Raw genomic sequence first — 10,999 nt, 5'->3', positions numbered from 1 at the left:
TGCTGATGCTCATTCTTTTCTATAAAATGTATTTCCCTAAAATCTGTGAGTAATCTCTCCTGCTTTAAGTCATCTATTATTTGAAGTTCCTAACATTAGATCATCTCTTAAATATCAAAAAATTTACAAAGTTTGTTTAATACAGATACTCGTGTTTATCTAATTACCCTTGGTTATGTAGACATAGTTAAGAATCTGAGTATCAGTTTATCAGAGTTGAAGGCATTGTTTCATTGTCACTGTCAAATCTATTTTGGCAGTTGCTTAAGCAGAAATTGTGAAAACTCCAGTTATTCTTAATTCTTTTGCATTCTAGTTTATATGCTTCTCCATATTTGTAGTTAATTGTACATTGTACCGTTTTTCGGTACAGTATCTGATAGACCTTGGTTTGAGCAGCGGGAATTTTGCAGATGAAGCTCAGATGTTGTAAGTGAATGTTACTGTTGGGCTAGAGGTTTACCTGAGTGCTTATCACCCTTGTCTCCCCTCACCCACAATCTTTCAATACTTAGTTCAAGTGCTCAGAGATGCTGAAAGAACTGTAAATAGGCCGGGTGATGGTGGCACACGCCTTTAATCCCAGAACCTGGGATGCAGAGGCAGGTGTGGAGTTCGAGGCCAGCCTGGTCTGTAAGAGCTAGTTCCAGGACAGGCTCCAAAAATACAGAAAAAAAACAACAAAAAGACAAAAAAACACCCTGTAAATAGATATCCATGCATTTAGTACTAATTGACAGCATCATCTATCAGTTTTTTATTGTATCTTTTAAGTATTCAATGAGATTATATTTCTAGGATTTTCTATTTACAAAATTTCTTCAGTTTTTTATTATTATGTGTATGGGTCTTTTGCATACATGTACATCTGTCCACCTGTGTGCAGTGTCTGTGGAGGCCAGAAGAGATTGTTGGAGATTGTTGGATTGATGGTTGTGAGCTGCCACGTAGGTCTTGGGAATCCAACCAGAGTCCTAGAAAAGCAGCCCAGTGCCTCTTAACTCCTGAGCCATCTCTCCAGCCCCCTAGTTAGATGTTTAATACAGAGACTAAGTAGAAAAAATAAGTTTAACAGAAAAGGTAGCTTGGCAAATAACCAAATATTTCAGTACAACTATGTACTTAGGACACAGTGGAGGGAGTAGAAGATAGGATTTTTGCCCTGAAGGAATTTAAAACCTGAGCAAATAAGATACCCAGATCGAACTGTTCCTGTACATGTAAATTAGAATAGTGTACCTTGATAAATCTTGAAAGGCATAGATTTTAAATAGTAAAATCACATTCAACCCCCTAATATGCCCACAGAATCCCCATACTATAAATGAGGAACTCAAATTTTCGGGGTTTTTTTGGGTATAGTCAAGTTTTTGCCAACCTGTCTACTGCCTCCCCAGAAGCACTCATCAGTTCAGTACAGGGATCTCTATACACATTCCCATCATACAGAGCATCTTCAGTTTGTAAGATTTTAAACCCATATTTGATTTTCGTTGCTTTTTTTTTTTTTTACTATGAATCATATACCAATTCCCAGCAAAAGCAAGCTGTCACCTGATAATCTGAATTGCTCTACTGTTGCCTTATTTACCTCCTCGAATCCCGTCAGTCAAAAATAAAAGGTCACTGGTAAAGTTAAATTTTTATTAATCTTGCAACAAATACATTAATAATTACTTATAGATTTTACAATCTTGAGAACTTTCTCTCACACACACCAGCTAAACCCTCACAACATCCCTGTGAGGTAGGCAGGGTAGGTGGTATTTCCCATTACTAGTGAACAAGGCTCAGAGGTAAAGTAAGGTCACGTTGTTGGTAATGAAACTAGTACTAGAAGCCAGGCCGCCCAATATTCTGCCTCCCTGAGAACATTCAAGTAGTGACGTGAGTGCTGTAGAATGCACATTTCTCTTGTGATACTGATCAGATCAACCTTCCGTAACATTCCTAAACATACAAACCGGGACGAGTTACTATACTATTCTTGTGTCAAACACCATCCTGTGCCAATACTTAGTAAGTTTGATGACCCATGGCTATAAAATTTAATAATGTGGAGGTTTTGGGAACTTCTGCTTACATTTTTCCAGTATTGGCTAAATAGAACTTAAATGCCACCAAATCAAACAATGCTTTTTTATACTCAAAAAAAGCTTTGCAGTCTTCCCCAGTGTGTCTTGTAGGTATGTATAAAAACAAAATAGAAAGTGTTAGAAACACATGGTTGGGAAATTTCTGTAGGTCATGTGTAAATGGAGTCAGGTGACACTAATCTTTTTTCCCTGTTGGCCTTATGGGGAAGGAGAATCATTAGACTCTACTTTCAGGCTTGATCTTATCTTACGTGTGACGTTCTCAGCAGCAAGATGATCTTAATGAAACCAAGTAGACCGGTTCAATCAGTAGTGATCAAAGCATATATGCAGGTGGAAGAATAAGGAAACAACAAAAGCACTAGATTTCAGTGGTTTTTATCTAGGTCCAGTGTAAATTACTAAGGCGGCTTTTACATTATGTCTGTTAAAAAAATTATTTAAGCATGAAAGATGATGAGGCTGTCAACTTGGAATGCAACTGAATGTAACTGATGTCAGAGAGTAAAGCCTAGCAGGCATGGCAGGTAAGGGCCGAGACCTCCCTGCGCTGTTATGGAGTGAAAAAGCAAATGCAGACACCCAGGTTCAAGTGAACTAAAAAATGCCAGGTGCTTTACAAATTCCAGTTACAGTCTTAAATTTAAGTGCAATGGCAAGTGACGTAAGGCGATGAGAGGTGGGAACAGAAACGAAATGGCATCTAGATAGGTAGCTGAGGTGGGGACTAGAAAAGACCAAACCCAAATACATTCAAAATAGATTTAGGACCCTTCTAAATCCACTGTTTCAAAAAAGGTTACTAGATTGAGAGATTTGGTCACAAAGGTGACAATGTAGTCATGCTTAAATGTAAATGAGACCAGGAACTGGAATCGAAGTGCTGCTATCAGCCGTGGCACAGAACTGCTTCTAAAAATAGAATTGCCATAGTGAGACTAAAGCTGTCTAGAAACAAGGACTTGTATATCTAAAGCATACTGAAAACATTTGAACTCAATGAAACTTATCATGTGTAGCTAATGTGAAAAATACTGCTACTACGTTTCTAAGATAAAACTTAAGACCTAGGCTGTTCAGTCCACCATGTGGGCTTTACTATCTGTAGAACAGACTTCATTCCTTACATAGTGTCATTGTCATCGTCGTCATCGTGCCTCCTCTTCAGCGGGTTGGAGTCACTGGCTGTGTTCTGTGAGGAAACCATGTTGGTAGTAATGAGAATATTTTTGGACCCAATCATTGAAGGATTAATCAGAACATTTTGGACTGTAGTCGTTGCAGGAGCTATAAATAGAAGAAAACCCCATCGATGTCAGTTACCCATGATACAAAAATAGACAGCAAACTAGAATGTAATTTTTATACAAGTTCATTAGCACAGCATACAACTACATCATAGAGATACCGGAAATTACTAAGAGTGGGATTCAATCTTTAAACATTTTTATCCTAAAAATTTGCTAATAGTGATTTTATCAGGCATAAGTATACTTTGATCTATGTATAGATAATTCTCCCTAAAATTATTGCAAAGTTAACAAAATTTGTTTTATTTTTAATTGTAATTGGTATTTAGTGTACTGGATTCATGTGTGAGGCCAGGAGACATGCTTCTTTCATAGGGCAGTTTTCAAAAGAATTGCATTTAGTTACTTATGTTTAGGTGTGTGCACCACATGACATGGGAAGATCAGTGGACAACTTTTAGGGGTGGTTCTCTCTTTACACAATGTGGGTCTTAAGGGATTGAACCCAGGTCATCAGACTTGGTGACAAGTGCCCTTACCTACAGGGCCATCTTGCTAGCCCAACTTTTATTTAAGTTGTTTCTTGTATGGCGATAATGTTTCAAAAGATGCAATTTGAACATACACATAAGCAAACTGTTATGCTAGCAGTCTATTAACCTTTCCCTCATAGCTGCCACCTAGAGAATGAGTGAGGCACACCTCCATTCTAATTTACAGCAGGATCATTCACACTCCTCACTAAATGGTGTCATTTCCTTGGGTTTTTACTTGAAGTGCTTTCCCCTGAAGACACCTTAGATCTGTGAACCCCAATTTCTTTTAGTTTGTAGTATTTTAGAATTTGAGGAGAACAACTCAATATACCACCCTCCTCCTGAAATGTTATGTATAACTTTAACAGTAGAGATCTTATTCAAAGATCCCTGATTTGCAGTTCTACCTGTCAACCTGTTGTGATACTAAAGCCAGTCTTCCTGCAGTAAAACAAACTGTTGTATAATTGAAAGTTATTCATGAATTCTGTCCCCACACCCATATCATGTTACCTGGTTTGGCAGGTGCAGACTGAGAAGGTGGAATCTGCACTGCAAATCTTTGGCTTGTCACTGACACTGGAGTTGGACCTTTATTTGGGACAGATCCTGCTTTTGGGGGTGCTGTAGTTACAATGAACAGATCATAGCAGTTAGATGACTTCTTATATACTTATATTCTCTACTCCAAAGCATACAGAAATACACCTTCAAAGTCTAGAGGGCTCATGGGAGGTGCAAAGATATTATAAATGAAGGCAGAGTAATTAAAAAGATTTACAATGGCTATTCTTCCTCTGTAATCCCTCTCGGGTTTCTTCCCCTTTTCCTTAGGAAGTATGTGCTAAAAAAGAAAAGTTTCCTTAATTTTAATGATTACATCTTTAATAGATTATAGATTAAGATTTCTAGGTGTTACACTCTAAAGAATGTCTTAACAAATGACTTGAAATGTAAAAAAGCAACTGGTAAGTGAAGTTGGCTTACTTGCCTGCCACATGTACCTGCTCATTACACCCTGCTGTTTCTTGGGCAGTGGCACACACCTATAGCCAGCTAGTCAGGAAGCAGAGACAGGCAGAACACTTGAGCTTAGGAGTTCGACATAAGCCTGGGCAGTATAGTGAGGTAATTTTCACAAAAACAAAGCAAAAATTTGATATTCACTTAATTTGAATACAGGTAAGTAGTATATGACTGAAAAGTTACACAGATTTTATACGTAACATTTTGTTCACTGGAGGTTTTATGTAGGTTATTAGAGATATATACCTCATTAATAACAGCTTTAAAATGCTGATGTGCAAATTCATATCCTGAGAATATAGAGAGATGGTTCACACCTCAAAGGTCAAATCACAGCTGGTCAGCATTCAATTCCCAGCAACCACATGGTGGCTCACAACCATCTGTAATGAGATAAGATCTGGCGCCTTCCTCTGGCGTGCGGGCATACATGGAGGCAGAATGTTGTATAGATACTAAATAAATAAATTTTTTTTTAAAAAAAGGCTATCCTGGGTTACAGATTAAGACTCAGTTTTAAAAAAATTAATTTTATACTAGACATAATGACACTGGTAAGACTCAAGTTAAAAGCAGCAAGAACCATGAAATTAATACAAGGGAAAAAGGATTTTCTTTTTGCAAAACATGAAAAAAAATCAAAAAATATGAAAAAATCAGAAAACTTGTGTTACTTTTTTTTTTAAATTATTACATATAAGAGTTCCTAAATACCATTCACTAAATGAATTAAGGTTTAGTTGGAGAAGTGGTTGATTCTAAAGCTTGGCGAATATAAGATAGGCTTGGAACATCGTGTGTCAGAAATGTATGTAGTATGATGGAGAGCTATCATACATTATAGGCCACAGCTTGAGGGCTCTTGCTGACATATAATTAGCATGATCTCCTTTATGTCACCCAGGCTGGTTCTTGTACTGGTTTTAAAAGGTAAGTATTAAAACCTATTTTTAACATCCTTGAGCTTTCTTTAGATCTTAATCTTCCTTGAACGTGTAGCCAGTTTATAGAACATTTCGTTACATTCTCAGTAAGTAGGTTGCTGGCATGGGTGTATTTGGTGACTTGAAGCACAGAAGGTGGAGATACAAAGTGTTTCTGGAATCACAGTTTATACCAACAAGAACTTTGCCAATCTCGTTTGGGATCAGTCTTTGTGGGTTTTTTTGTTGTTGTTGATGATTAAAATTATTAATAGCAACACATTGGAGTTTCTGACTCCCATTTTGACTTGGTTATTGTTCAAAGGCACATGCTGAGACATTGTTCTTACTGTCCGGAAAGGCTATTTCCCTCTTTAACTTACCTACATTAGGAGTAGCAGGTCTGCTACTAACACCACCGACACTTAATCTAGGCACTAGTCTTCCTTGGTTAGGTCCCTGGGGGATTTAAACACAAGTTTTAATGTTAACATTTGACACCTAAATTTGATGAAAAGCGAAATTATAACTGCTGATTTGAGCTATTAGTGAATGATCAAATGAAAAAAATGTCTTTTTATTGTGTTTTTCTTTTTGTCATGCTACTGAAGATTGAACTCTTCTGTTGTAAATACAATATTTGGAGTTTTTGCATACATATATAATTGTGACCCTATCTAATTCTGCATGAATGGAGACAAATACTAAGTTCCTTGTATTATAATATTGGATTTTAACTAGTCAGTGTTTTAACTGTGCCTAAATTAAAACTGTCTTACAGCAGAATTCCAGAAAACAAAGGTAGCCTAATATGGGGTGTCCTTTTTCAGTGCTGAGACAACCTTAGGTGATATGTCTGAAAAAGGTCTAATTACTGATGGCATATCATTTACTTCATTATTGGATCTCACACACCAAAGAAGCTACTAGATGTGGGAATCAGCCCTAGCTTTGCCACTGACTCCATGAGTTCAGGTTCAGTTGTATGATGAGAAAAATTCCCACTGGGTTAGATGAAAATTAAAAAAAAAAATCTAAGAATTACTTTAACCTTTACTGTGCTATCTATAAGAACTTTGCTTTTTATTAGTTTAGCTATTATTTCCACCTTTTAAAAATTATAAACTAAGCTGGGTAGTGGTGGCTCACTCTTTTAATTCCAGCACTCAGGAGGAAGAGACAGGTCTGTGAGTTCAAGGCCAGCCTGGTCTACAGAGTGAGTTCCAGGACAGGCTCCAAAGCTACAGAGAAACCCTGTCTCGAAAAACCAAACCAAACCAAACCAAACCAAACCAAACCAAACCAAACCAAAAAGCCAAACCAATCTAAACACCCCCCCCCCCACACACACACAAAAAAAAACTTCCCTTTTTTTGAGATAAGAGATTGATGTAGCTCAGGACGGCCCTGAAGCTCTAAGGATGGCCTTGAACTCCTGATCTTCCTGCCTCAGCGTCCCTACTGCTAGGATTAAGGCATGAGCCAGAAATTCTTACCTTTTTAATTAAGGACTTCAGCCTATAGTTTGGAGCTGTTAGGCAGTATCTATCAGGTGGCAGTCTAGGTCCTGCATATGGCTTAATCAGTGGCAAAGGCGTTTGATTTTTCTGCCTTGCAATATCTAGTAAAAACTAAAAGAGAAAAATCCTCTTTAGAAATATAATTTTTAAAGTGCAAGTAAAAATAACTGCAAATAAATGTTTTCTCACATCTCGTGGGGGAGGAGAGGTAAAGGACTGGTCAGCCCGGCACTGGATTGCCAGTCTCACATCATCTGCATCAACAGTAGGTTTCTTAGCATGACTTGAGTAAATTTTTGCATCATCCAGAATTGTAGTCACATATCCTTTAAGAGCAAAATAACTTATTACATGAAGACATACTTACATATATGTATATGTAAATACTATATATACATATAATAAATATACACATATATAAATACTATTTATATATTTATGGCTCCTTTTAAAAGGTTCCACTAATTTCTGGAACCTTTCTGTCTTGGTTTTAATAATTGTCCTATTTGCATGGTACTTTAGTTAAACATGCATGCTATATGTAAATACTGTTGTCCCTTAACTTGGGCTCCTTCTTAGAGCTTTACTCATTTCTAGACTGGTAACAGAATATGCTTTAAAGTGTTACAATTAATCATCTTTTCTAATTAACAAGATCAAAAAATTTTAACTTACGGAAAGCAAATTCCAACATTTGATTTATGACCCTTGGCTCATATTCAGTGATCCCCATATCCTTCAGGATCTGTGCCATCACCTGTGGATTCAAATAAAAACAAAAAGCCAGATGCACAATGTAGATAAAAGAAATCAAAGCTGGACTGGAGGCATATTCCTGTTTTTTACAAAGTCCCAAACTCAGCCTTGTGCCTCCTCCAGTGAGTGTCAGCGATCACACAAAATCCGTCATATGCTTTTGGTGATAACTTTTATTTTAGCAAGGGTGGGAGCAAAGACACAAGAAAGGCCTGAACTGGCTTTCTAGGCAGGTAGGGGTGGGTCCAGCTGGCTGTCATTTTCAGATCTGACAGTGAGGAAAAGCTAGCATCAGAACCCATGTCGCAGTCAAGACTCACAGACTGGGCGAACCGATGAGGCTGCAGACTTGGGCAGGGGTGGGTTGGGGGGCGGCCCGGTGCTAAGGAGACAAAAGCCCCAAAGCAGCCCGCGCCCCTCTGGAGGGGTTCCCGCAGTGCGGATGGCGCCCCAGGCACAGGGGATCCTTATTGCCCTTTTCCAGCTATGTCGCCCAGCTGCACGTGGCACGCGAACCCCCTGCCTCCCCGCCAGGCACTCAGTCAGGCTTGCCACACGGGGCGCCTCTAAGTGCGCCCCAGCCTCGGTGCCCTGCGCTTACCAGGGCATCTCTAGGAGCGTTCTTGGGAGGCGCCATCTTGCTGGGCTCCATTTTCTCCTGCGAGTGTTCCACCAGGGCGAGAGCTCGCAGGCTGATTCCTCCTCGCTCGGGCTCCACCCCTGTGGGGAAGGAAAGGCGGGCCTAGCTTGCGGCTCGCCGGCCTGGGCGGGCTCCCAGCCGCATGCCCCCACCTGCGTGGGCGCGGCTACCCGGAGCCCTGTTGGCCGCTGGCGCCGAGAAGGAGATGCAGAGAAGTTGCCCTAGTAACGCTGGGCGGCTGTGCTGCAGGCGTCCCCAGCTCTGCTCCCCCATCCTCACTCCCCTTAATGACCGCCTGTCCTTTGAATTTCCTGGAATTCCCGCAGAGGCCCTTCCTCCACCTGTCTCAGTGTGAACAGGGCCCTGGCTAACTCCTCCCCTTACATTTGAGAATCACATTAACAATGAATACAGTTTTGTAAGCGTTATTACCACATTTACAAGGGCCATATTGATACTACACAATTATGTGCTGCTTAGCTGACATTCAAATTTAACTAGCCATTCTGAATTCTTTTTTTCCTAAATCTGACAACCCTACCCAAGAGACCAAAAGGTTCTCAATCTGTAGTTCGAGACCCCTTGCGGTGGGTGGCGGAGTGGGCTGTCGCATATTAGATATCCTTCACATTAGATATTTACATTATGATTCATATCTGTAGCAAAATTACAGTTATTCTGAAGTAGCAATGAATAACTGTGGAGATTTAATTAATAATTCTACTTAATAATTTAAAATTTAATAATCTCAACATTTTATATATTACATTTAATGTTTAAATCTATTATATGTATATATGAATAATTATACAATATACAATTAAAATTTAATAAGTTTAATAATTACCCCAACATGAGGAATTGTATTGAAGGGTCGTAGCCTTAGGAAGGTTGTGAACCACTGAAATAGGCACTATTCTTTACGTGTAGGGCTTTGGTCAAGACTGCATAAGCACCTTCTTCCATCTATCCTTCTCACGGTCTGAACAGTTCATCCCACTAAGGTCCAAACTGGGCCCTTTCTTGCTTCCCAGATTGCCCAGTTCCATTTTTATTTTCAGAATATGTTAGGCATAGGGACTAGCAAAGAGAGAGCACGAGACAAGTTTGTAGACCTGTCCTCCTCTACGAAATGCCCCTGGGCTTGAGCACCATGGCGGTCATGCCCTGGCATCTACTCTCCCGACCCCCCCCCCCCCCATTAAAAGAAAAAAACATCAGTTAACAGTCTCTGTCTTAAAAGGTGTGGGAGAATCCTGTCTCTACATGCATCAACTGTTCTACTATCTTCTGCCTTCAAAATGGTTGCCGTGACCCCTAGATTAGAAACGGCCAGGCAGTAATGTCTCTTTCCCTTAGTCCATTAATTAAGAACAAGTCCTATCACGGTGACCTCACAAAATTACATCACATCTCCTTGTGCCTCGGTATTTAGTTCTAGTGCTGTGATGGTAACATCTTCACAACCAACCGCTTACTAAGACTGAACTAGACCTGCCTAATAAGGTCCCATCACTTCCTCGCAACTGAAGGGATCTCTTAGTTACAACAAATACTGTTTTACTTAAAATTCTCCAATAGTATCACCCACACATTAAACGTTAGGGGCTTAGAAAACCTTCCAGTTTGGGTAGAGCTGTTTACCTCATCGCATACCTCAACCATCTTGTCAGAATCGTCCGACTTCTTGGCAGCCATTTTGAACTTTGACGGCTAGCCACGCACACTAGTGGCGCACCCCTTCCAGCCCCTGTTAGTCACGCATTATTCCTTGTGGGAACCTTCAGTCCGTAGCGTCTTTCCCCCATGCTTAAAGCAGTTGTCCAGTGTTCAAAACTAACAATGATTACCCCTTCCAAATAAGTAGAAACTAATAAATGAGTAGTTTGTACATAGTATATAGCACTTAAAAAAGAAAAGGCACTTGTTTGACTTCCAGTTTTGATTTAAAAACTTGTCTATGCAATATACAAGCAGTCCCTTGTCTCTATCATCTTTTCCCTTTATTATATTTTATTAGACTGTTTAGCCTTTAAAAAGACAACCTGGAGCACAACTCTATGTGGTATGAAATTCCTAAGACAATATATAAAAAGTAATTATACACAGTGTTATTAGTTGAAAAATCAATGCTCATTTTAATTCTTTAATTTAGTCTTCTGTTGTACAACTGGTAACAAAGCAGTAAGACTAAATAATTGAACAAGGTAATAAACAGGCTATGTCCAAAAATATAGGACTATTTTTCATTT

At 39.3% G+C, this 10,999-nt stretch overlaps 1 protein-coding gene across 1 annotated transcript; it reads right to left on the bottom strand.

Moving 5' to 3' along the window:
* Positions 1 to 1,630: 1,630 nt before the first annotated feature.
* On the bottom strand, positions 1,631 to 10,445 carry LOC121444799 (transcription initiation factor TFIID subunit 9B-like). The gene is given in 9 exon segments (XM_041646711.1): positions 1,631 to 3,383; positions 4,396 to 4,506; positions 6,215 to 6,290; positions 7,328 to 7,462; positions 7,541 to 7,677; positions 8,027 to 8,108; positions 8,709 to 8,794; positions 8,797 to 8,827; positions 10,392 to 10,445. Coding segments are annotated over 9 exon segments (876 nt in total). The 3' UTR covers positions 1,631 to 3,219.
* Between the last annotated feature and the right edge of the window lie 554 nt (positions 10,446 to 10,999).

Source organism: Microtus oregoni, unplaced genomic scaffold, assembly GCF_018167655.1.
Source record: "Microtus oregoni isolate MIOR12 unplaced genomic scaffold, Mior012 000142F_ref0000161, whole genome shotgun sequence".
Classification (NCBI taxonomy): Eukaryota; Metazoa; Chordata; class Mammalia; order Rodentia; family Cricetidae; genus Microtus; species Microtus oregoni.
Note: the sequence above shows the minus strand (reverse complement) of the source record. Positions and strands in the feature narration are given on the sequence as shown.